The sequence below is a fragment of the Helicoverpa armigera genome, chromosome 26 (genome assembly GCF_030705265.1).
Source record: "Helicoverpa armigera isolate CAAS_96S chromosome 26, ASM3070526v1, whole genome shotgun sequence".
In the NCBI taxonomy this organism is placed as follows: domain Eukaryota; kingdom Metazoa; phylum Arthropoda; class Insecta; order Lepidoptera; family Noctuidae; genus Helicoverpa; species Helicoverpa armigera.
Window position 1 is genome coordinate 229373 of NC_087145.1, and position 27741 is coordinate 257113.

General features: G+C 41.0%; 1 protein-coding gene across 1 annotated transcript in view; it reads right to left on the reverse strand.

The window, feature by feature from the left end:
- Window positions 1–1486: 1486 nt before the first annotated feature.
- Window positions 1487–27741, reverse strand: part of LOC110378856 (calsyntenin-1) — a 132869-nt gene continuing 106614 nt past the window's right edge. The window contains exons 2-20 of the mRNA XM_064041691.1: window positions 19454–19614; window positions 15006–15127; window positions 14401–14612; window positions 13863–14009; window positions 12564–12761; window positions 12104–12184; window positions 11619–11801; window positions 11060–11187; window positions 10467–10647; window positions 9861–9998; window positions 9304–9436; window positions 8630–8823; window positions 7873–8051; window positions 7332–7448; window positions 6736–6846; window positions 6131–6260; window positions 5435–5643; window positions 4728–4836; window positions 1487–4210 (exon numbers count right to left, since the gene is read on the reverse strand). Coding sequence (XP_063897761.1) covers window positions 4143–4210; window positions 4728–4836; window positions 5435–5643; window positions 6131–6260; window positions 6736–6846; window positions 7332–7448; window positions 7873–8051; window positions 8630–8823; window positions 9304–9436; window positions 9861–9998; window positions 10467–10647; window positions 11060–11187; window positions 11619–11801; window positions 12104–12184; window positions 12564–12761; window positions 13863–14009; window positions 14401–14612; window positions 15006–15127; window positions 19454–19614 — 2801 coding nt within the window. The 3' untranslated portion in view covers window positions 1487–4142. The remainder of the gene's footprint in view (window positions 4211–4727; window positions 4837–5434; window positions 5644–6130; window positions 6261–6735; window positions 6847–7331; window positions 7449–7872; window positions 8052–8629; window positions 8824–9303; window positions 9437–9860; window positions 9999–10466; window positions 10648–11059; window positions 11188–11618; window positions 11802–12103; window positions 12185–12563; window positions 12762–13862; window positions 14010–14400; window positions 14613–15005; window positions 15128–19453; window positions 19615–27741) is intronic.

The following is a 27741-nucleotide window of genomic DNA, read 5'->3' on the forward strand; positions in this document are numbered from 1 at the left end:
GTATACAGTATGGTATATGGTACAGTACGGTATGGTATATGGTACGGTACGGTATGGTATATGGTACATACGGTATGGTATATGGTACGGTACGGTATGGTATATGGTACAGTATGGTATATATGGTACAATACGGTATGGTATATGGTACAGTACGGTATGGTATATGGTACGGTACGGTATGGTATATGGTACGGTACGGTATGGTATATGGTACGGTACGGTATGGTATATGGTACGGTACGGTATGGTATATGGTACGGTACGGTATGGTATATGGTACGGTACGGTATGGTATGGTACGGTACGGTATGGTATATGGTACGGTACGGTATGGTATATGGTACGGTACGGTATGGTATATGGTACGGTACGGTATGGTATATGGTACGGTACGGTACGGTATATGGTACGGTACGGTACGGTATATGGTACGGTACGGTACGGTATATGGTACAGTACGGTACGGTGTATGGTACGATATGGTACGGTACGGTACGAAATGGTATATGGTACGGTACGGTATGGTATGGTACAATACGGTATAATTACGGTACGGTACGGTATGGTATACAGTACGGTACGGTATGGTATACGGTACGGTACAGTATGGTATACAGTACGGTACGGTATATATACGGTACGGTATGGTATACGGTACGGTATGGTATATGGTACGGTAAGGTATGGTATATGGTACGGTATGGTATATGGTACGGTACGGTATGGTATATGGTACGGTACGGTATGGTACGGTACGGTATGGTATATGGTACGGTACGGTATGGTATATGGTACGGTACGGTATGGTATATGGTACGGTACGGTATGGTATATGGTACGGTACGGTATGGTATATGGTACGGTACGGTATGGTATATGGTACGGTACGGTATGGTATATGGTACGGTACGGTATGGTATATGGTACGGTACGGTATGGTATATGGTACGGTACGGTATATGGTACGGTATGGTATATGGTACGCGCGGTCAGCACTACGGTATGAAACTAATTAAGTAAATGTTAAGTCTGGCAAGGCTCTCTCTGCGGCATTCGATAGAGTTCACCAAAATATTGTCATCTGCAATGAGTGTGCTTAAGAAGTCGAGATAAAGTTGAAGTACACGGTAAAATATAGAATAGGGTTGCTCAACGCTATTTAAAAACAGTGTTTATAGGGGGTATTCCACAGGGTGCAATAATGGGTCCTTTCCATATGTTTAAACCTCTAAACTCCTCTGAGATCCAGGTTACGTCAATTTGTTTTCTACGGTATCATCATCTATCCTTTTCCCAACTATGCTGATCTCAGCTTCCACTCTCACCAAGTGCAGCTGAGTATCCGCGTTTTACTTTACTTAGGTACGTAACATAGACACGGGCCCTTTATCTATGTTCTTTACAGCATTATTGTCTGTTTTTTGGAAGTGTAAGTAAATCGTGTGTTGTATGTGCTGTATGGGGTAAATAAAACACTAAGAAATATTTTAAACCAACTTTATTTTTAGCTAAAATATAATAATTCATACATCAAAGAAGTTCCCTAATTATACAGTAATAATACCGAGATAATACAAAAAGAAAAAATAAAATGTATTACAATAAAATAGTAATGATAAAAAAGAATATAAGTAGCTACCTCAAGTAATACTTTAGGACAGACTGAATGTTCAGGGATGCCTGCTTTGTGCGGGTTTGAGCTTGGACTCCAACTGTTCAGATCTTAACAAGTAAATGGGGGGAGGCGGGGGAAATGGGCACTGGACGGCTGTCGGGTGGACATCAACAAATAACGAGAACAACGAGCAACCGTTTGGTGGAAAACAACTCGTTGTATGAAATATTAAATGGCACTAAAATTGTTCATCTACTAACGAAATAATTTAGAAAAGTTAACAAGTACCTACCCAAACACATTGCTCGCTGCTCCTCCGTGTGAAGCGTCCCTGTGACTTGCGGACATCACGCGACAAGTTTAGCTGCTCTTTTACTATAATTGTATGCGCGTTCCGACACAGTCCCAGCAGTCACTAGAGACGGCTTCACAGCAAAACTTAACGTAAACACAACGCAGTCAGAACAGAGAAACGATAGAGAAAACAACACGTGACGTCACCTACAAGAGTACACCGATGATTATGTCCACAACATTGCTTACCGTTGTACGTCCCACTCACACATCTACGCTAATATGGCAAACGGTCCTGATATGCACGTCCGAGCGGGACGCCGGCGTGACGACAGACTGACGACTGCCTGACGACTGACCACTAACTAACCTTACGCCTATTCGACGACGCGTCTCGTTTGCCATTTCCCAGAGGTCGCGAGCGTCACTAACACATAGCCACTTAGTACCTAATTGTTAGTAAAAATCCCTTAACGCATTCAAAATATATATATAATTAATATAGTTCATTATATAGTAGCTGATCCTAAACCGATACCATCTGTATAATGTGTATAATATCGTACATCTATTTTTTTTTTTTCAAATAACTCTGTGCCTAATATACATTTAAGCCGATTTTGTCGAGAAGCTCGTAAAGGGTTTAAGTGTTGGACATTTTTTGTCGAGAGACAAATACTTTAAAAACTACACACTTGGGGGAATAACGAAGCATTTTGTACCGTAAATAAATGCGTCTTTTGTCTTGTACTCAACTAAATGCGGAATGTCCGGGGAGGGCCCGGCTCGCAACACAACGGTTTACAATCTGTGAAGCGTACGTTATCTTATGTATCCAATAATATACAATCATAGTATCTGACCGCTTACATACTAATTATCCTCTTATGACCGATTCCATACGAAATTACAACGACTACGATTTAATACATACAGTTTTTTTTTTCATTTGTCTTAAGTGTAGAAACGAATAGAAAAAGTGTAAGAGCTCTATATTTTAGAACAACGACATATTTCCTTCTACGAAAGCAAGCGAGGAGTCAAATAATATTTCGTTTTACGTATAAATTTGATATGATCATTTTTTAAAGACCTTAGAATAGACTACAAATAAAATGTATGCGGCCGCGCTCTGTGCACGCATCGCGCTCGCGTCACTCGATACAAACGTCAAAATGACATTTATGACGTTGACAGTTGTTTGACAGCTGGTGAAAACCTGAAGATTCCAAATGAAATACAAATATTATAGCCAGATTTTCGTGTTTCAATAATCTCAAGTGTATAAAATAATCTCAAATATCGTAGCTGTAACAACTGCCTCAATGTTTTGCGCGTGCGTACATAAAGCGCGTTGCACACGAAGTCTTGTGCCACGCGTGTTTGTGCCGAAAGCTTCCATACAAACTACATAGGTACAATAACCGACCGGTTATAGAAATCAATTCCGTTACCGAAATGTACTGATATCTCGCTTCGATTCGTTGGCCATGTTTCTATACACGACACTGTAGTAAAATGGGCGATATTACCAGAGTACGTCCTGCGCACTATACTTTCAAAGTTGCAATGTAAAGTCATCTAAGTTGCAGATACAGGGACAGACATTGTTCGAATAATTTATTAAGTACTTTTAAACATTAAAATCTAAATACATTATTTTGATCGTAATTCCCTGATCTTTAATACCATTTCACCACTATACATCAATTCTCATTTTACGTTATACAGATATGAGAAATATAGAAAAAAGAAGAGATAACAACAATTGACTTTTTTCAAGACATTAGTAAAAGCTTGAAATAAATCAAAAGATTGTTTGAGAAATAAAAAAACAGGTATCCAAAGATACATTAAAGATAGAAGAATTCAACTTGTCAATAATCGATAAAGTCATATTTATAACATATACAAGCAAGCGAGAAACAAGAAGTGTCAAAAAAAAACATATCCAATCTGTCGTAAAAAACAAGACATATTATCAAGCGATTTTCAATCTTAATTCTATTACACAGGGTTCAAATTCCCACTGCGTTAGTTAAACTCAAGTCTGTATTATAAAACATAAAATGTTATTAAACGATTTTAAATCTTAATTTCGTGGCCCAGGGTTCAAATTACCACAGCGTGAGACGGTATCTTATGATTCAGTAAGTAGTAGAAGTCGTGTATAGAAACAAGGTCGTCCGCGGGCGAGAGAGGACAGAGCGAGGGGGGGTGCGCGGACGCATTACATGGTGCTGTTGTCCCACTCCAGTTGGCTGATGTTCCTGTACTTGTGCTCCTTGCCCGGCATCACTGGAATGAGAAGTGAAAGGTATTAATTAGTTTATGTTTTTCCGAGTGGATAAATAATAATTATCTTTTGCGTGTAAATAGTATTTATTTATGTGATTCCATGTCGTGATTCTTACTATAATAAGTTATCAGAAAGAAAACGGGATGTCGTCGTCAGCATGAAATTTTTGATTTGATAGATACAAAAGTACCTATTGTACAAATGTGCAAGTAACATGTGAATGATTTTTTGGCTCACCTCGAGTATTTTCTACTATCAGATTTATCAAATAACCATTGCAGAATTAAGAACTGCTTTTCAATAAAGTTAGTTAAGTAAACATTATTTGTGGTATTTTTTCTTAAGTGATATACAACAGATTTGAAAAATTCTTTCGCTGTTGGGAAGCTAGACTATCCTTGAGTAACATGGCTATATTTTTCCCGGTTACGGGAAGAAGTTCCCCCGAGACACAGGTGAAGCCGCGGACAGCAGCTAGTCCTATATGCAAAGTATACAGTTTTATGTAAGTGTTACCTTCGTCGTCGTCGTCGGAGGAGTCGTGGTGGTCGGAGTCGGAGTCGGAGCACGACTCGCCGTCCGAGCTGTCCGCGCCCGCGTGCGTGCCGCATGACGGCACTGCTTGCTGTTAGCCAGAGATATGAGCATTATTTTAGGTAGTTTTACTTTGTATTATTTACTAGTGACCCATCCCGGCTTTGCACGGGATAACAGTATTTACACTACTTCTTATTTAATGGATGTTATAATACACATAAACCTTCCTCTTCAATCACTCTTTCTATTTAGAAAACTTCATGAAGTATAAGTTATTTAAGTTGAAGCAATAAACTTATTTTTTACATAGCCATAAGATATGATCACAACTGTAGCGGATTTCGTCATTAAAGTTAAAATTAGAAATGGCGTAAATGTTGCTCAAAGCATTGAAGATCTAAGTTCATCATGGGCCAAGTTAAACATTGCTAAATATGAGGCATTTGTTGATATTCTCAACTATTTGTTTATGTAATGCTTCTGCACATTTTGTACAATGGCGGACTTAACGCCTTAAGCGTTTTCTCCCAGTCTATCTAAGGGTGGTGGAGAAATAGCAGTGGTAGGGGCAAAGATTAGGTGGAAGACCATTGCATTTGTAATATAAATGGTACGTTTTAAAATCTAGAAACAAAAATATGTATCATTTTTGGTATAGTATTAGTGAGATATGACGACATAGTTACCTCCTCCATAGGATTGACAGTGATGGTGAGCGCGGAGTCATCCCAGGCCATCTCTGCGTCAGTCCTGTTCCTCAGCTCGTGCAGCGCGTGCGAGTGTCGCGCGGGCGCGCGGGGGGCGCGCGTGCGAGTGCGGGCGCGTGCGAGTGCCACGCCCGCCACCACCACCAGCACGCCGCACGATACCACGCCGATTAGCAGGGCTACGTGATCTGAGGGTAAGGAAATTGGTATTTTATCCTGAATGCAGTTAAGAGTCCTTACTGCCACTATAAAAACTGGTGAAAGATGTTTTGAAGATAATTTTTTTGCACAATCTGTCTACATCTCTATATTCTAACCTACTAAGGGTCGGCTGGAAGAGATTTCATTAGAAACGAGAAGTACCTTTATACTATTTTATGTTACTTCTTTTTTCATCTGTTTACTGTGTACACAAATGGTTAAATAAATAAAATAAAATTAAAATAAGCTACAAAGTCGAGGGAGTGACAACAAATAAACGCAAATAACTTTATGTGTGTGTAATAATTTTTAAATTTTAACATTTTTTATGTGAAGCTACAAGCTAAATCGAGGGTATAAATATGTAGGTACACGTTGAATTAATATTTTATAAAACGACTTTGAAAGCCCTGTTATAATATTTTATGTGAGTTTTGGCTAGCTGAATACCATATATGATGCGTGTATACTAACTCTGCGCGTGCGGCTCGGCGTGCAGGTCGATGAGGCGGGGCGCGGGCACGTCGGCCGCGTGCGCGTCGCGCAGCGCGTGCGCCGCGTACACGCGCGGCGCCAGCGCGTGCCCGTGGTGACCGTGCTCAGACTGTACGGGGAGAAATATAACTATCAGTACAAAGAATCTCACAATGATCATCATTTATGTAGCTTCTCTACCCTGCTAGTCATTAATAGTACTGAAAACAGGATTTAATAAACTCCTCTCTTCTTATAATTTTCTCTTATCTAACAACTAAAACACAATATAATTTCTAAAGCCCGAGTCATACCGAAATGGCGGAGTGACGCGCGGCCGCTCACGGCGCCGCGTTCAAGCTTTTAAAGCGATACTAGGCTTTTAAATATGGAGTTAAAATTGAAAATTATTTCACACTGAAAGTGCTCGCCACGTTGCTGCCAGCCGCTGCCATTCCGGTGTGACTCGGGCCTAATATAGACGGTCCCTTATCTTGAACTAAAATGAGCTGAGTAGGTACACATGTTAAGCCTCGATCCATCGATTCTAACATCTACTCCCAATACTCTACCCGTCTGTTAATTTACATATAAGTAGCACATACCTGTTTGTCCCTGGCGACGGCGTCCATCTTGTCGGCGACGCCGCTGGGGTGCAGCTCGCGCGCCAGCCCCGCCTCGCCCGCGCCAGACATGTGCGGGTGTACCACTGTCAGCTGGACACAATAATATTACATTAGTAGAAAGGAATAGTAAATTAACAATATCGCAGTTTTGAAGAACACACGAGAGTATTCAATCGTTCTATTTTCCCTCTCCCTTTCCTACACGTATGCAGAACGACGTTCTAATGTCATTTACAAGCCACGACGTCACTTGTGTAAATGTTTCATTCCCTTCAAATGAACAGCAATTTAAATACAGAAGTGTTGAAAAATAACAATGATGTGATTGTCTTCCTTCAGCTGTCCTGAGAAAATAAATTAAAAGGTTTCGAAAGTGCTTGTACCTGTTTCTAAAACGAAACTAGGGTTAAGATCCTTAACAGAACACTAAAAACGTATCTTGTGGTCATTTCGAAATAAGACAATGTTGGCCTTACAAGGGCTCATATACAACAAGACAGGTTATCCGTGTTTTGCATATATGTAATCTGTAAAACTACCAACATATAACTACAATATGTAAAGTCTGTACATACCGTCTGCACGTACTCGTTGCTGGTGAAGCGGCCGTTGAGCTCGGAGCAGGTGAGCTTGAACACGCGGTTCAGGTAGTACGCCGGCTTCTTGTTGCTGTACTCGATCTCACGCAGCACCTGCAACATAAGTAGTCAGTTTTAGTTTTATTCCCATATACTCTGATAGCTTACAATACGTAAAAGACATTCCACAACCACGAAGAACGTTGCTCAGAAAAATAGGATATTTTTCTATGCATATGTGTTGGGAACCTGGAGAATTCTTTTCATTCATTCACTTTACGATACGAGATGTCATTGTCATCTTCCAGTAATCCTACCAATACCTATACAAATCTAAAAGTATGTATATGTTATGGAAGAGATGATTGCTCCCTTTTCGAGCAAAATGTATTTTGATAGAATTTAGCAGTAATTTAGTTCACACGCTACTTTTTGTCTGTGTGCGGGTAGTAGTTTCTCAGGACTTGCACACAGTTTGCTAAATATAAAGTCTTGTAGTCAGCACCGGGTCCAGCTTCTGTCAATAACATATGCGTACCTTCTGATAGTTATGCACGGTGTCGGCGCCCGACAGGATGACGCCGTCGCGCGTGACGGCGGCGCGGATGTCGTAGCGCTGCGGCAGCTCCGCCGCGCAGCGCAGCGACAGCGCCTCGTGGTCGGGGTTCAGCGCCGGGTACACTGATACTACGCACGAGTCCAGCTTCTGGCGCGCTTCTGTTGATGAGAAGTAAACTTAATGGTGGTTCGAAACATGGCGGGAATTTAAGTACCTAGGAAATTAAATCAGTCAAAACTATTAGGGTCAATTCCCACTGAAAGAGCAGCGGCCGGCAGCGGCCGGCAGCGGCCGTAATTGCAAGGGATTGAGCGCGAGCGCGGCGGGCCGCGCGGCGCCGCGCGGCGCCACACCGCGCCGCGCTCTTACATTTTCCGTGCTCTTACGGCCGCTGCCGGCCGCTGCTCTTTCAGTGGGAATTGACCCTTATGGTCTTCTTAGGCCGGCAATACATTGACCGTTTGAAGCAGCTAGGGGCGACAGCTTCAAGCTGTCGACTGCACAGTGAGCTGCAAAGTTCTATGGACACACATACACGAACCGCTCGAGCAGTCGCAACTGATTCGGGCCCCTGACTGCTTCAAGCGGTTCGTGTATTGCTGGCCTTACATCCCCAAATTACCACTTTAAACTGATATACAGTTTTTCCTCACATGCGTCCCATACCCCTTCACGCACCTCTAGTACCCGCTAACACCTAAAAATTTATTGTTTCCGATATAGTAGGGTTACTCACCAGCAATCGGATGGGAGTTCCCAGCCAGCACTCTGACAGACAGGTCCGGGAACACAGTGAGTCCGGCGCGGAAGTGCGCGTAGTCCCGCGCGAGGTCCTCGCTGCCGTTCAGCAGGATGCTGGGCGTCTGCGGCGCCAGCACCATTATGTAGGATTCTGCTGGGCGAGCCTTGATTATACGCCCGTTGTCGCAACTGTAGGAGAGGAAAAGATAAGTTTAATACTGGAACTTGTGGGACTAGATTTTTATCTCGTTTTGTTTGACAAAAACGTAGCATAAATTAATGTTTTCTTTATTAAATTAATGAAGCGCTGAATCGCAAAGAGCAATTGAAAAGAACAAGAGAATGTTAATGTATTATTATGTCCCACAAGATCGTCTTTCTAGTAATATTCTGGTTTCTGGTCGATGGTAAACAATCGTGACCATTTGCAATGTTTACATAAATCTTCTTATAATATCACAATTTAAAATAAAAGCGAAAATTTGGTTATATGGATGTCTGTTCCTCTTGGCAGAACTCAAATTTGGCAGAACCTTATACATATAGCAGAATAAATACAGTTAATCCCAGCGCAGAGAGAAGTTCCCTCAGGAAGTGGGGGAAACCGTTGGCGGTTCCAGCTAATTAGTTCTTTCTAGTACTAAATTCAACCGTATTTTTACAACATACGTGATGGTAGTAGCGACGTGCACGTTCCGCCTGCCGGGCGTGGGGAAGGCGCGAGCGTCGCCGTACGCCACGCGGCGCAGCAGGGTCTCCACGTCCGCCACGCCGTCGCCCTCCACTGACACCGACTTCAGGTCTGAAACATAGTCATTCATGTAAAAAACTGTATAAAAGACAGACAGAAAGTTACATTGTATGATACGTCCAAGAACGAAGGCCGTGGCGGCTGTTCTCATGTAAGGAGATTAACCAACTGCGCAGGACATATTATAGTGCACAGGCATTTGCGCAGACACAGGTGCACTCACTATTCCTTCACTCTCTGCGCCCGATGGGACGGCAATCCGACACGACCGGAGAGAGATCAAGCTCAGGACCGACATTTACGTGCTCTAGATATGTATTCTCGCGCATGTACCAAGGCAAGAACCAACCAGCGTGCTCTTGTCTTACGCATGTTGACTTGCTCCAGCTACATCCACCGTTTAGAGACACCCTAAACGTTTAGAATGTGTTCAACAACAAATACATGATGTAATCATTCTTTTGAATATACTCACATAGATCAGGCGCGAGACTGAGTCCCTCCCGGCAGTGCGCGAGGCAGGCGAGCGCTCGCGGCGGCTGCACGGTCCCACGTGACACTCCCAGCCCGGCCAGCCAGCCGCGCAAGTGGTGCTTCATGTCGCTCTCTGTGCCTGAGGAGATTGGAACATATTGCTATAGATATAGGTGTATTTGTCCGTACAGATGGAAAAGAAAATTAGAGATATGAAGAAAAGAGAAGAGATAAAAAAAGTGTGACTAAGGGCCACTTTTTAAGGAGTAAAAAGGAAATTGATCTTGTTGCTTCAAGACGATATAATAAGTAACACCATCAATAGTAAACCGCTTTTTGAGCGACTGTTTTTAAAATAGCTGGTTGCCTCTTCATATCTTGCAAGTGTGTAACATGTAAGGATATGTGTGTGTATAAGAAAATATAGTTAATAAAACATATTCGTAAGTTACATGTCGAATTAGGTTAAGTTACATCTATAATGGCAAAGTAACTATATGACAATAAATAAATAAATAATGACGGTAAGATATACAAATGGAGTACCTATGGAGAATAAATGAATGATTGATAAATATCATGGAATAGACATGTGTTGACAGCTTACCTTGCCAGCAAGCACCAATAACGAGTGTAGTATTGACCCCGTGGGCGGGGTGTAACGGCCAGTCATCAATGACCTCGGGGCCCTTGCCGTCCAGCGCGCGGTAAGGCTCGCCGTCCACGAACAGCTCCACGTTAGGGAAGCGGACGTTCACGGCGTAGTGGTGCCATTCGTCGTCACATACCTGGAGAAAATATGTTGGTAAATATCACGGTTACTTTTTACCCGACTGCGGTAGATAGTGTTTTATTGGAAACGCCATTGGAAGGCTTTGTATTTTAGCTTCAGAGGTTTTGTTAGATTTGTCATCTTTGTGAAAAATGCCACTAAGCTCGTCACTACATAGTATGAAACAAAATCGCTTTCTCGGTCCATATGCAGCGGATTTTGATGCGTTTTTTTTTCAATAGATAGAGAAAACACAAATATTGGTAGCACAGGTAAAATTACATACATACGTCAAAAATGATGTGTAAGTGAACTTTGCCCGTTAAAATAACACAAAGGAGCATCGAGCATGATAGCAGACACATGAGAAGACTACTTATTCAATTAACTTAACACCTGATGCTATTTATCTACATAGCAGTACATACTTCAGGCAGCTTCCAGCGCCACTCGGCCGGGCGGAAGATGTTGAGGTCTCCCTCGCCGAAGTCGCGGCGCAGCAGCAGGATCAGCCGGCAGTTGCGAACGAACAGCGCGTAGTGGTGGCGGTTCATTTCTGTAGACAAGCACGTGAATATTAGTCTTATTATGGCAAATCTTTTGTTACAGTATGTTTCCTGAATCACTATATGTATGATACAATGACCAAGTAACCGTGTGCAACCATCAGAATGCAAGTTTTCTTGCTCCAAAATTGTGATAGAAGTGACAGTTGAATATCACTTTCCTCGACAAGTTGTCAGGTCCTATTCACGCTCTTGAGGTCATCACAGTTCTCCCACAACAAGGCGAAAGGTTTGCGAGTGTGTCTTCATGCGTGAGCGCATGTTTATTACTGTATGACGGATTCTAAAGAAACTTGGCAGTAATGTAGCTTAGGTATACATCAGTATATCATAAAAGCTGCTTTTTATCCGGTTGCAGGCAGTATCAATCAGAGGTTTTTGGTATTTTCATTGCAAAACTTCATAGCAAAATCATACTTACTGTGATCATCAGCGAGACACAGCACATGCTCCTTCCTATGCTTGTCATTGTCGGGCGGCGGCGCGTGCCGCATCCACGTGCTGACGCTGAAGCTGCCGGGCAGCGAGTGAGGCAGCACCGACTCCGGCACGATGGCCGCCGTCGTCTCGCCGTCGAACTCGAACATCTGCTCGCCGTCGCGGCCTGGGGAGATGGGGAGGAAGGTTCTAGATGTTTCAAGTGATCTTTTTGTGGACTGTACTATATAACAGAGAGAGGCTAAGAAAAAATCTACACCTGTGTATTCTAGCTGTCTTACTGCAGTGTGGAAAGAGATTTCATAAGAAATAAGCAGTATAATATTTTATATTTTACTTCTTTCATGTTTCAAATTACGTACGTAAATAGTTAAATGGAAAAGGCAAAACTAAAAGACATCGGAATTTCCAGAATTTCTTAAAACTTGTGATGAAAGAGAAAATTATGTTTAATTGTATGTAACTAACCTGAGTCTGGTTTGAGTGACTTAGCCCATTCGTTTCCAACTCCGGGGCTCGGTAGTAGGTCGATCGTTTTCGGGTCCAATCCTGCAAATACACAACCTTTGTTCAGCACCAAAAAATTCCAAGTAGATACAACACAATTGTCATTTCTCAGTTATCTTGAAGCTGAGCTGCTTGGCTCCGCAGTAGATCTTTTAGAATCTCCACAGTAGATTACACTTAAGCATGCCGCCTTGCATCAGACTTCAGGATAATCCAAAGACAAACTTCAAGATGAAAGTCGCTGTACTCGTCAAATAACAGCGGTATATACATACAGAAAAACACCAAGATGATTTTTTCTTATTTCTGTGTTTATATTATTTACTGCATCTGAAGTTAGCTACATGATGCCTTGCGTATACGCAATATCTGTCACAGTAGTCACCTTCAGAGAAGCACATTATTTATATGTAATACATACCACAAATAGTCCTCTGCGCGTGCAGCGAGTACGTGTCCCTATCGCAGCCGCCGGCGCGAGCGGCACGCAGCGTGACCGCCGCCTGGATGCGCGTGACGCCGGGACAGCGCACGTCCGACGAGCACGTTGCGAGGCGCGCGCCCGGGAATAGGGCCAGCGGGCCCGTGCCTGGTGCGTAGTCGACGCGCTCAGCCACGCCTGGGGGGGTGCGAAAAATATTGTTATGTTATTGTGTGACCTAAAAATAATGTAGCATATAAATACCTAAGTTGTTACCAGGTAAAAAGTAAAACGACTTCTTCGTTTGGGAGCCCTTTCATAGATTGAGACTTTCACGCCACAGAGGATAAAAGTTAAAAATCTTTTTTAAAGTCAAAGTAATTTTTTACATAAGAGCAGTATATAATATAGGTACTCTCAGGACTGACCCTGGGAAAGGTACGACCTTAAAAATTATAGCATGGAAATTAATTTTCAACACGTGCATCTTAAAAAGGATTTAAAAAAGTATGTAAGTACTTCTTTTCAAAATTATAATATCAACTTCTCTAATAAAACGACAAATAAATTAAATTGCAAAACTAATAGCTTCAACACAAAATAAACTTTTCTTTTGTAGAATTTCCAATCGAGTAGAAAAGAAAATTAATCTTTAAATAAGTTTTCTTTTGAAAAGCTTGGGTACAAAGTCGCCACTAACGGTAAGCATGGCGCCCAGACTCCGTAATGAATTAATATCGCCATCGCGGCTTCGGACAAATACACTTCGTTACAATAATCCCGGGGTAAGCCCGGGGTGTCCCGGGGCAGGCAGTTGCCCCGGGGCACATCTATTATTTTACTAGGTTTGTTTATAGTTTGTTTGTCGGTTTGTTGTTCATTGAATGGCAACTAGTTAAAGAAACAATTGCGTTGACTTGTAGATTGGAATTCAAGTTTCCAAGTTTTCCTTGCTATTTAAATGTTAAACATTAATAACTGGCTTTGACGACTATGTTTTGTTTTAAATATAATTGTATTGATTAGGGTTGTTGGTACTTTGATTGCATTTTAATTTGTATAATACGGATTTTTCTTTTACCTCATCAACTATGCAACACGTTTTTAAGGAAATACTCCAAGTGTTTCTCTGAGTATACATATACATAAGTTTCATCATTTGCCAAAAGTGACCATTATGGGACCTACATGTAACAACCATCTGATATGTATTTTGTATATTTTTGAAGCTAAAAATCTCATCAAGTAGTAGTAAATGGTGGTAATTGGGACCAATTATTACTTTGTAAGTGTACTCACCCTTCCATCCAGCCATGCAAGGCTTGTTGACCTTGATGGTGACCATGACGGGAGTTGACTGCAGCATGCCGCAGTCGTACGCCACCACCGACAGGATGTGGTTGTGAGACTTCTCGTAATCCAGGGCTTCTGTGTTGCGGATCACACCTGAGGAAGAAATATTACATTGAAGATAAAGCGCCATATAATAATCGTCATTTTGCATCGTTTGAAAATGTAGGATTCAAAGCGGTGTTTTTTCTGCTGGTCGACTATAGCATTTTTGCATAACATGCTTAGGAGGGAATGGAAGACGTTGGTCATCTGTTCTTAACATTACTCAAACACTGCACCACCAAATGAAACTGTGCAAAAACCTGTGAACCTTTATCATTACGTCCCCATGTCAAACGGTCTTTCATTCTTGGAAGTTTACAGCAAAATTAAAATCCCTCATATCAGAAATCCTCGCACGAGGTTTTTAGGACAGGTTAGCTTAAGTTTTATGACCTCAAGACTACACAGCTTCTACATTACAAGACACTCCAACAGCACTCACCTTCGTTATCGATAGTAAACGGCTGACTCCGGTCCGTCAGTATCTCGTACTTGCAGATGTCTCCATACCGCGGCGTGCAGTCCCGGTCGGTGGCTTCCACGCGCAGGATCTCGTCGTAGATGCGACCCTCGTCTACTGCCTTCACGTAGGCCGCCTCGCTGAACACCGGCGCGAACTCGTTCACGTCTGTCACTGTTATGTGCACCGGTACCCTGGGGATGGAGGTGATACAGTCTTTTAAAGAGCCGTCTGCTTGCTGAAGATTTATTTTAAAGTAATAACGATTTGGAGGAAGTGTCCGAGGTATAACCAGACATCTTAACCATAGCGCAGTTTACCATAGCATCTTGGACTGGATCTTATTTGTTTCAGACCTTTATGTAACCATGGACGCACTGCACTGTCAATGTTATTTTGTTTTCCGTGAATTTAAGTAAATTCACGGAAAACAATCGGATAAGTATCCGCCCGAATACGCAAACTGCAATACTTTTTGGCAGCATCAAATAGCCACTTGTAGTATGTAATCAACTGCATAGCTACGTTTAGATATAAATAAATATGAAATAAATAACAATTATATGATGAAAATACAATAAACTTACGTGTTTGAATAAGAGCCGTCGCAGCCCACGGCGGCAATATCAAACTTGTAGTTGCGTCGCTTCTCGCAGTTGAGCGGGAATCGCACGCGCAGCCGAGCTTCGTTCTCGTCTATCACCATTATCTGAAACAACACAAAATAATCATTTTAATAACTCATTCTTTCTGGTAAAGGAGGGGTTACTTAAATATGTAGGTAAGTTTTCTGGGGAGTGCTGGTAAACGACTTACTTGAGGTCTGTTTAATGAAGCCAAGAATTCATTTCGTTAAACTGTAATGAGATAGTGATTCGTATACCTATGTTTGAGATATAAATAATAACAACAAACTTTCATCTTCCTAAACCTTCACGCTTGATTATACACTGAAATATAAAGTGAAATCAAATAACTCACAATACAATAACAGGCCTATTATCAGAGCTCCAATCTATCCCATCCGGCGTACCAACCTATCAAATCCAGTCGGCCGGACAAAATAGAAAACTTATCCGGACGCACCGTAATACCCATAAAATATTTGTAGGTATAATGAAAATCATTCCGGTCAGTAATGGACAAAGGTATTGTTATGTTGCCATGGTTACGGGCCGGGACGAGGGTATTTGTATGGTTCCGTGATTAATGCGCGAAATAAATTTTGTTTTGTTTGCGGACGGTGTGGATGCGGTCTACCTGTCGCGTGTTTGTGACGCTATGGAGAACACAACAAGTATAAATATTACAGGAAATGTAGCAGTTCATTAGAATTGAATTACGTTTAAGGGTAGGGCTACTCATTACTCTAGTCTTGTTAAGATTCATGTCCTACGTCTTCACAGCGTGCGAGATAAACGACTTGGTAGTTTGGTTGAAGCATGAACTATAAATAAACAAATTCGACAGCTAAAGGGTTCCTAGTTCGTAGAATTTAGTAGTAGTACATTACAATGTTTGGTATAGTTTGGTTACAAATAAATCAGCTGACAGGCACAAGGCTGCCAGCTATAATCTGTTATTGTATGTATCTATATGCTTTTTTTCTAATATAGTTAAGAGGAACACTTTTTTTGTTGGTTAGTGCCCTACACTCCAAAACTACTGAACCGATTTGAAAAATTATTTCACTGTCGGAAAGATACACTCTTCTTGAGTAACTTAAGCTACATTTTTTCCCGGTACGGGCAGTACTTTGCGGATGAAACCGCGGGAAACCGGCTAGTTTAATCTAAAACAGCATCAATTTGATGGTAATTTCCAGGGTGAATTTCCCCAACAAATCATCCGTGGCTGCTACATGAACTGCAAGGGTCGAGATAAGTTGTAATCCGGTGTCGTCCATCGATTAGCTGTCAGAAGCCGGCTGCAGTGCGGCCGTGCTGGACAGCCGCCGCTAAATCACACAACTTCGCTCGCGTCCAGAACTTCGGCTTTACAATATACCTCCGTTTAATGGACTGATTTATGTATTTTGTGTCTTGTTATTGAAACGAGCTGATCATGGTCTTTAGACTGTATCGGTAGTACATAAAAGTTAAATGCAGGATCTAAAATGTCGTCACCAGCTACAATAATTCTTCGCAGACTACCGAATTTGCATGACTCGACAGTATAGATTCTGTCGACTTCACTAGGTAAAATGGGAGAGTCTAAAAACCATATAATTTCTATATACGCACATCGCAACCAGCCTACTATATGAGCATCCAGTAGCCACACAGCCGATATAGGGCAGGATGAGAGCTCTCGATATTCATTAGAATTTGTTGAAAGCTTATCGAGTACGGGCCCTTTATATTTTCTATATTGCTTTTATTAGCTGCGTAAGGACCATCTATGTATTTCAGAGGAGGAAATAAGTGACCAATTTTCTTGAAAGGTCCATTACAATTATGTGTTTCACAAAGCTGGTGAAACCACTTTGGTATAGAAGTTGTAGAACCCTGAATCCTGCAGTCAAACAGGCGAGGTCTCAAACACAGAGGTCCAACACAATAAGGCTATATTACAGCAATGTTGACGTGTTCCCGGGATCTCGAGTGTTGACGTACTGCACACTAGACGCTGTTTGTACACTGTGGCACATTTGTGGGCACCAGATGTACTGCCATGAATGTACTGCCATGCCAGAGGTTGATAAGATTAAAATCCTTCCCGGCGTGAATGAAGGGAAAAAGAAACAGGAAGGATGAGGCTTTGAATAAGTCTATCGAAATACACCCACCTAGGCGAAATAAAGAAAACGCCCAATTATGGGAATCCCTACAAGAAACTTTAACGAATACTAACCAATACCAATAAGATATTTGTGAAGCTCAAATTCAAAAGCCCAAAATAATTACACTTCCCTTCTTATACATCCGTAAATACCAAAAATAGACCCCAGAATTTCGTACCGACCGCCAAGAATTTGCGTCTCAACTTTAGTCGAAGATAATAATTGGGTTTGATAACGCAAACGACCGGATAATATGCCTAAACTTGAGAGATAACTTCGAAATAAAAACAAATGAACTTTGGTTATGAAAACTCAATTATGTGGCTAATAAAAAAGGAACAAAAGATGGTGCTAGAAAATATCTGGAATAAAGGCAGCTAAGATAGGTAAGTTTGTGAGCATTTTACAAGGTACGGTGGAAGTTGACGGTAAAATGCAACAAGGAAGCAAGCCTGCAATGTGAAGTTACATTATTGGCTCTTGAAACTCCACCTGCATCGCTGCCTACCCAGCAATCGCGCCGCCGTGAAACTTTGCAGTATTGTGGTGCAATCTGAAGAAACTTGCAACTCCTCTACATAATAATATGTATGAGTACGTCGTGGTTTACATGACTCCCATTTTCTAAGTTTTGTCAGCTTATCAGTTTTGTATGCTAACTTCTTTAATATTTTAGTTCTTTGATTCGGACACATATAAAAGAGAACTGTAATGAAAAACGAATATGTAAAAAGCTTTAAAATATACTGTCCTATTTGAAAGCTATTTTATTTACTTTGACTAGGTACTAGAATATATAGCTCAATAATAAAAGCGAGCTACCCGCATACGAGCATTTCACAAAACAAGCAATCCTTTATTTAGACGGCGCGGATGAAAAATGAGATTTATAAATATTTAACTAGCTTTCTAGGGGAGACGCTAAATAAACACTAGGAACATTATGTCGGATGAAATTGTATTGCTGCGAGTGGCACGTCTGACACCTGCCACTCCTTATTTAAAGTTACATTTTAAAATCGTGCCCTCTCATTTTTATTTTTGTTTTTAGCAGCGAATTTTACCCAAAATAATAATAAGATGAGGCCTTGTACTGAAAAATAAATGGGCTGGGAAGTGAGCGCTTCGCTTTCGATGGAATAACAAACACTAGCCAACCACTATCGACAAAGTTGTTTGTTGCACAAAAGTCCACTCAGCCAAATCGTTACCATAGCACCTGAAAAAACAAGGCGTGCTTTAAACAGTTCGCAGTCCACCGTACCTGCATTGATGCACTTTATTGCTTGCAATCCCAACTTTTTCCATTTCTAGTTATCGTGTGCTGCACAATAAAACTGGTGCACGCCATACCGACGTTTATTACCGAGGAGAGTTTATATCGCATTGTGTGAGTTACATTGGCGCGCTGAACGTTGCAAATGGGCCTTGTTTACGAGCTGAGCGCGCAATGCTTCTGTTGATTTAGTGTCGAGTCGCGGCGCGTGCGTGCCGTCAGTGGGATGCGTTAATGAGTTTACTGGTATCGCGGTACAAGGGTTAATGTGATGTGCTTGATTTGTAAGTCCGAACTATTGGTGTGTGTTTGTGGTAAGCCAGTCTATAGGGACTCGTCTACTTTGACCGAGACAACGTGGTTACTATTTACATCCTAAAACAATCCTATCTTCTGTTTCGTGACTTTGTTTACAAATCTACAGCTCTATTCTCTGCAAGATTCAACTCTTCTATACCTACCTACTCAGGGCAGTAGATAGTTTCTCAACTGATGACTAAACGAGCGATCCTAATTTACTTCACAAAATGCTATTAGAACGACAAACATGGCTTACAACTTACGAGCCAGACAACCTCAGGAGACCACTAACACTGATTTACTGAAACACATTGATGGAAACTAATGCCTAAATATTTTTATGAAGAAGCAAACTTTTCGGCCTGACCTCCGCTGTTCAGGACTAAGTTACGACCTAAGTTCCAGTGACCTCAAGAGTTGTACAATGTAAATTGTTAGATTCCGACAAAAGATAAGGTGAAAGAAAGATAAACCATGGTTCTAGACTTCTAGAACTTGATGTTCCAGAAGGATGTTCTGAAGACGAAACTTTACTATGAAAAAAAAAAGCTTTTGCTATTGCGTTGCTTTGTGACGATTTCTATTCCAGCACGAGACATCTAAATTAATTTCGACTCGTAGTATTGAAGCTTGTGTATTTTATACATATTATTATGTAAAAATTGAGGAGTACTAACTTCGAATGGAGCCTCCCCATGGTGCTTGTTGTTGAGGATGAGGAAGGAGCAGAGCGGCCCCCGCGCGCGGATGGGCGGCGTCACCTCCACCAGCGTCTCGTTCTCCTTGATCAGGCCGTGGTAGCCCTCCTCAGGCTCCGCCAACTCCAGGTACGGTATGTCTGCAAACAATAGAAATTTCAGAATAAGCTTTATCTTACGAATCGTCGGACAAAAGTGCTTTTTAAAAAGATTGATGACACTTAAAACAAAAGTAACAAAAAATATACAGTAATTTTCATTAACTCCCAACTTTAAACAAGCAAGACCATGATTAATAGTTAAAGCTCACTTTTACAATATTTAATCCTGGCCGTGACATGTAAAAACTTTGTAATGAAAAACTCGTTTCATTATAATCAAGAGGGCTGGCCATTAAATATTCAGTAATAAAATTTAATAACTTGGTGGAAGGACCAGGGTTTCGGCGTCCGGAACAGGCTATAACCGTTAAAGAGGCTATTAGGCTCTCCAGCGAAGAGGGACCCGCAGATTTTAATGAAATAGCCTTCGCCTCACAATCCGATGCAGTGTAAAGCCGGCCTGGAGACACTGACGACCCATTTTTGGGACGATCCCGTGTAATGTGCGCCTGTGATAAGGATGGGGTGTCATTTAAATCCATGAGGCGGATCAGTATCGTTGCCTGCATGCATGCTAACCTATTTTATATGTTTAGACATTAGGGAACTGTTGATTTTGTTATGTTGATTACTTATTTTTTAAGTAAATTCACGTCTGTAAATTCCTGCTAGTAGTATTTTAGAGCCACAACAACAGAGCATAAATCCCGACACACAACACGTAAACAGATCGAACAATGCGGTCCAATACAGATAAAAATACGCTCGTAAAACGCTGACCCGCTGACACTTGACGCTGCGTTTACGACAACAGCTTGCATAATCTAGCTGGAATCGTACGAGAAGGTCCAGGGTCGCAGGGTGGCTCACAGCAGCAGGGATTGCTGGGGCTCGTTACAGGCGCGTTACGTTCGCCCGCCGCAGGCAATTTGTGGCACATTGGTCGCGTGATCCAGCGATCAAACGCGAATGCCACGACTTTTCCTGTTATTCTTGCGTTTTGTTTGAATAATGGAAATTTTTCCCAGTTTTACGGCCCGAAGGGTTGAGACGGTGGCAATTGTTTGTGTTACAGAAATGTGACTCAAATTCGGGTTGCTGTGCAAATATGTGCTGGGTAAGCAAAAATCCGGGTCTAAAGGTCGTGATTTCTTTTGTGACTTTCTAAAGATCAGGTATTTAGGGCAGCTCTGTTTGCAATCCTAACAAGAGTTGAGTAAATACCAAAAAACAAAAAGATTACAAGGCAACCAAAGTTGCTATAAGACAAGTTTGCTGAATTTCAAGTGGTCCTGAATTCATGTGCTCCAGCGGAATCTCTTGGCATAAAATCTGTTTACATCAACAAAACAAACATTTGATAGGGAAGACATTGTATCTGAATCGCTAGCATTTCTCATCGTGTGCCAAAAAGAGGCTTGACCTACCTACAATATTTCACTAGACTTTGGTGGAAAAACTCAAGAGCTCGTTATTCCGAAATAAGGTGGTTTAAGAGCTACTTCGTTAGCGTATTAGAATTCATTAATAAGTCTTAACGAGGATCTTGCGGGAGTAGAAAAATTGCCTATTTAACGAATATTAACGTCGGCTTATCGGCTGAAGTCGCCTGTAAATTATGTCAGACTTTGGATTGGGTTTGCCTAAACGTAGCACCGCGAAACGCGAAAAACAAAATTGTAATCTAATTTTCTATAGTATAATAGCTTTAGTATTTTAGAATTTCAGAGACATTGTATCCCTTGAGTAAGGGAAAGTTAAAAGTGTAATATAACCATATAAGTTTTAATTGGGTGCTAAGAAAGTCCGCAATGCACCGTGTTTGCTTCAACATATAAATAGTACATAGCACCCACTACAGTTAAATTATAACTGCGCAGGAAGATAGCAATTTCCATGTTCTGGATTTTTCTTCAAACCGAGATTAGCAGGAACTTTCCTCTTATTAAACAAGTAGTCGTATTTCGCCACAACATTTAAATTACTGTTGGAACCAACACTTGCAGAAAAATGAGAGAAAAATTTCATTTTACAATTCGTTCATAGAATACAAAAACTCATTCGGAATCGACATTGAGTACTTAACATGTAAACTGCGCACTTTAACAAAAAAGCTTAAAATTTTCTACTACATTAATTAAAAAGGGGTCATTACGTGAAACGAGAGGTAATTTCGTTCGCAAAAAAGAAGTTGGAAAAATATTTTTTTTTATTTTGGCTCGTGAGGTAGTCAGTCATGCTACAGACCTTATTTGGTATTCACAGGCGGTGTCGCTGCGGTCCCGGCCTTCGTGTGAAAGTGGCCTAACTTACACCCAGATACGTGAATTATTACGTCCAAGTTAAGATATTTATTTCACACGTAAATCTTTTGTTTTAGCTTAATATTTGGTTTGCGTGTAAACGGAGGACATCAAGTTTTGTCCGGGAAATGTGTACGAAGGTAATCATAATTAGAAAGGACATTGTTAATTAAGTAGGCGAGTAGCGGTGTACTGAAATAACACGGACGGAACATTAATAATTTCTATACAATGTGAGCATCATGCTTTAAGAATTGTAAATGTTTATGTTTGATCATGGCATTTATGCAGCAGTGTCCTGCCTCGCCAATACTAGGCTTAGAATAAAGTTACATAAAGAGTAAGTCTAGTGACCTTTTTCAACGAAATGTTTCGTTTACTAACTTAAGTACAAGTTGAAAATTTGTTCTGTTTGTATAAAAGCTGAATGATACATCAAATATTTTATTAATACTTTGTTTGTTCCAGAGAAGTAAAACAAAATCCTTCCAATACCGTACATAAACGTTTACGACTAACAACAATACGAACAATTTACAATAAAATAATAACACAAACACTGAAACATAAATTCTGACATTTGTCGGTAAACATACTGCTCGAAATAGGAGTTGTCGTAAAAAGAAATGACACGTGTAGTTTTCGCGTCAAATGGACTCGCTAAATACCGGAGTGACATACATTCGGAGGGTAGGCGGAGTGTGGAAAACGAACGGCCTTTGTACTGGCCCTGTAACGTGCTCGCGACGACAAAAAGTTTAGATTTGTCCCACGGTGGGCGCCAATAGTAACCAGTGCGGGTATTGTTGAATGTTTGCCGTTTCTATAGATTTGTTGACGTTGTTCAAAATATTTTATTTTAAAACGATATAGTTGATGCGTAAAAGTGTATAAAATAAGCTTGGTGCTACGTTAAAACATTTCAACTCCACTTGATGCAAGTAACCTTGCATGTCAGTTTTGTATCTACATCACAATGGAATGGACACGTTTATTACTCACCTCTGGGAGTAATGCCTATGGTAGAGGTATGAATGTTTGTATGTATGCACGGTAAGCATCGCGTGAAAACAAATTGACTATAAGCGATTGCGGCTCGGCCAGTGGGTTGCACAAATGTTGCAATGATGGCGCACGGTGCCTAAACCAACACTATGTCGATGCATTACAACATCATCTTACGTATAATCTATCTAAACATGAAAAGCACGGTAGATATGGCCATAATAAGCCTATTACCCAAGCAAAAAGCTAATTGAAAAGAAATCAAAATCACACGAGCAATTTATAACAAACGCTGACTTCCAACAACATCCGAACAGACGCGGAAGGCGATCATTTATTTCAATTACTCATTCACGTGAAGGGAGCATAAAAAAACCCTTTTTGGCGTACGCGAGGATCGGAAACCCACGACCATTAATCTTGGCGCCATATGTCAGTCAGGGTCGTACATAATGTGACAATTACGGCGTCTGGATTTGAATAACAACCCTGTAGAGCCTCTGAAGTTCCCGATAGAACTCCAAGCACCCGCCGATCCTGGGAGAATAGGTCATAAATGCAGATACGCCGCAAAGGACCATAAAATCGACGCTAAATTATTTAAAAGGCTGAAAAGTGGGTAGTATGGTCTCGTATGGGTGCTCGGCGGTTTGGTCGGTTTGGAAAGCGGTAGAGTGGTAAAGATTTTTATTGTTACGCCGGGCCGTTAAACTTTATGGACTTTAAATTCAGAGATTATGCCAAAAATGGAAACATTGACATGTACCTTCGTAGTTCATTCATGTCTACAAGATTTTATGGTAACTGATCCTAGCAAAGAATAGAACATATCACTTTTCCCGCATCCAAAGTCAATATGCAAAGATACAATAACCTTTCTATGACGTCATGAAGCAGCCACAAAACGAGGGTCACCATGAACACTTTAGCACCCGAGCGCGCAAGATAAGGTAAATAGAGACCCTTCGATATAATGAGTTTATGAGAAACACCTACAAAAGTTGCGTATTTTACAGCATCACGACATGGCAGGACTCATCAGTATCACTTAGTTTGTTGAGACGCAGACCCTAAAGTTCTGAGCGGTGGGATTTGGGGGATTATAAACTATGGCCCCTGCTGCTGGAACAATTGATGTGCTTTGTTGCCAGACATTTTGAGTAAAAAATGTAATTTATGTTTCGTAAGGGGCTTGTGAATTAGTTTAAATTATGATTGTTTGAACGGCTCTAGAGTCTTCTTTTTTGAGTCCATTTCTGCAATGTATTATCTGCTTATTTAATTATCTATGGGTAAAACTATTGATCACATGAGTACTTAATTCGACCCACACAAATTCTCTACCAAACTTCCCAAGTAAGTCAAACGCTGTAACAGTTTAAATCAGAATCAGCAAGTTGTGCACTATAACGTAACGTCGTGACATACATTATGCATGGCAAGCAGCATGTTCTTCAGGCCATGTAGTATTGATTCCAGTCCTGACGAGACCACCACCTGTCTCCCTCTTACCCCTTCTCTTGCGAAGTGCGTGACAAAGACAGGCGAAGAGGTCGCTCGAAGGCTCTCGAAGCAGAAAGAAAGGCTGGTTACGACGGAATTACTGTGTAACGACACTGTCAGTGCGAGTTCAAGTATTTCGCGTCACTTTGAAGTTAAATCGAGTGAGCAGATTGCTACTTAAATACGTTTTCGCAAAATCTGAAAGCGAAAATTTTTGTTTGTCTACAATTTTCGAGGGTTATTATGCTTTCAATTTGCACGTTACGCATAAAAGTGGATATAAATCTTCCAGCATTTAGTTAAGTGAATCAATGGCTGTAGTGAGTAAACATTCGGGCGCGATAGTGCGGTAACTTATAAGAGATATTAGTTCATAAATCTTATGTTTCCGCGGAAGTGGGAACTGAATAGAGTGTTTTGTTCAGAGTTTTCACACATATACGGCTAATTGAAATTTATGTGAAAAACTTAATACTCTGTTATATTGATTAACTTGATACTATCTATCTAAAGTTAATAATACTAAAGATCATTAGCTTAGAGGCATTGAATTATCTTAATTAATTGAAGATAATCGAGATAACATTACCCGTGGAATCCTTGATGTGCTTCAACCGAGAGATTATCACTTAATGTTAATACACAGTTGTATGTCAAACGTCTGATACTGTTGTCCTTGACAGGTGACACTGCTTCCACAAAATACATAGGTACAGAAGTCAATCTACATATAAAGCGCGTTCGAGTCACGCAGACATAGGTGTCTATGTGTGCGTGTTCACAGACGCGCTGTCTCAAAACAACTCAAAACAGTGCGAGCGGGGCTGCCGTTTTCTTGAGATACGCGCGTCACACACAAGGTAGATAAATCTGCACGCGTTTTGATACCTACCTAACTGTAATTTGACTGTAATATTTTTAATTTTAATAACAAAAGAAAAAGTAATAATGGAGTAACAAAAAAAGTCGTATTATATGTAATTGTTCAGTGGACGGTTGTTTTAATACAACAATAAACAGTGAACTGTCGTTTTTTAGCCTGCCGTGTTACCTATACTATGGACCTACTTATTTTCTCATATTTCGATGGTTCTTTTAATAAACGCAGTAGGTAGGTACAGTTAGGTGGGTAGGTAAGCGCCCTGGCGGCCTCTGGCCCAATGCCGTAATAAGTTTTGCTAGTGTCGGCCCAGGCGAACCACCCAACCTACCCTCAAAGATTATTACTAAGTAGTAGGAGTTGATAATTCATGGCGAGAGTATGTTGTAAGGTAGACGAAATAAAACTCGCAAATCAAGGTTTCTGTAGGTAGAAGCAAGCTTAGATCAGGGACTGTACCAACCCATTACATACAAAAATATTTTTTTCGCAAGTAAGTACCTATAAGTATATGTATGAATAACAAAATTATAAATTGCGGTTTCCGAAAAAGTTCGGTATCTCGTTCAAACGAATTTCCGTTGAAAGTGTTTATTAACCTCATGTATGCCTCATTAAATATTTTATTATTATTGGTTTATATTTCATTTTTCCTGTTTTATTCTCAACAATAAATCAAATAATTAGATACGAGTTCCACTACCACGTTAGTTTTATGCGCATAAAAAGTTGACGACCCTAGCGCGACCGCCGAGTTTAGGCATGAAAAGTGAAGTACATACATGAGATTGACTTCTGTACCTATGTATTTTGTGCTGCTTCACTATACACTAATTAGCTAATCTATTGTTATCTTGATCCTATTGGCTGTATCAATAGTTCATAAAGTTCAAAGCCCTCAGTTCAGTCTCAAACGAACCATTCTTGTGGCAATAAAAGAAACTAGCACATTTTATAGCCTAACTCTAAATAATACTATTATCCTCGCGAGTGGAATGGCCAATTCCAGCAGAAAATAGATTTCCAAGACGCTTAGGAGTACCCAAGACAACACGTATTAAGTACATAGTTTGTAGCGGCGAGCAATCCTAGCCGGCCAGTGATTGGTCCACGGGTCCCCGAGGTGAGGTACCAGGTACCTACCACTCCCGGTACACAACTCAATAACGACGGACGTACTAAGGACCAATTCACTTCACCTTCAGTTCTCTTCGCAGTGAATTTTTAAAACGACTCAGCTCACACGGCGTTTGAAATAGCATAGCCCGAGGCTAGACTCTTATTTACAAAGAATTTTCTACTCTACTCCGTTTGCGCAGAGTTCCATTTCAATTGGAGGGTATTTCTAGATTTTTAGCTCAAGATCTCGAATTGTTGTGTTTGTTATAACGGTCTCGTATAAGTCTTATAGTTTATTGTGTGGATTGTATTATGAAGGTATCATGGTCCTGAGACCTTTGTTAAGGTAAAAATAGTTAATACTGTAGCGTTGGGCATATACCACTGGGAACAGAAAAAATAATGAACTGTACAAAAACTCATTACACTATCCCTGGTCCCTGGGCCAACATTAACTTCTGCAACATAAGTTTAAGAAATCGCTGAATAACTCACACTTATGCAAACTTATATTACTTCTACTTTGTAGTAAAAGATTACCTCACACTCTACAAGTTAAATTAATCTGAAACTTTCGTCCTAACTCCTACACGGGCGATGTCGTAAACTCATCTGGTCCTAAGGACTCACGCAGAAGACCTAATTACAAACGCCTAACCTAATTATTGTCGTAATTTTGCCGCTCCTAACATTTAAATCCAGGGTCTAATAGTCGTAGCTCACACTTGTCTAGTGGGGGGAGGTCTGTTCACGGAGAAGAAAATCACTAGCGGAGGTGCCATAACGGAAAATCGCCTAGAAAAGTAGCGCGCCAAAATACGGGTGAGGGAGGATGAGGAACGCTCCTGTTTTCACCAAATTGTTTGTAGTACCAAAAATAGTTGACAGATGTCTCAAAGAACCTGAACGCCTCGTTAGTTCACTCGTAACTGAGCTTTTTGGCCGTACGAATTTGAGCTAGAAGAAGGCGCCTGACCTCCGCTCATCTTTCCTTACTCCATGGGTCTATCTCGTGTGTCGAAGGCCCGTTTGCGTACAAAGCCATCACGTGCCTTTGTAAAAAGGTTCCCGTAGAAGCCGTAAAGGTGTCACAGTGACGGACCGGGATAACGGCAGAGACGTGTCTCGCTTGACGAGCAGCCTCCACACGTGACTAGTACTTGCAGACAGTAGATCACTAGCTCGCTCTAGCTACTAGCTAGCTGCTACTGGCCTGCTTTATGTCGCTGGTGCGGCTACTGCACTGTTGGAAGCCGTTTAGTATCTAGTTTACAGTTATTTTCTGTGTCGCTCTTGGCAATGTGGGTGACATTTACTGCACTTTCTGCGAGAATATGTAATTTACGCGATGAAAGT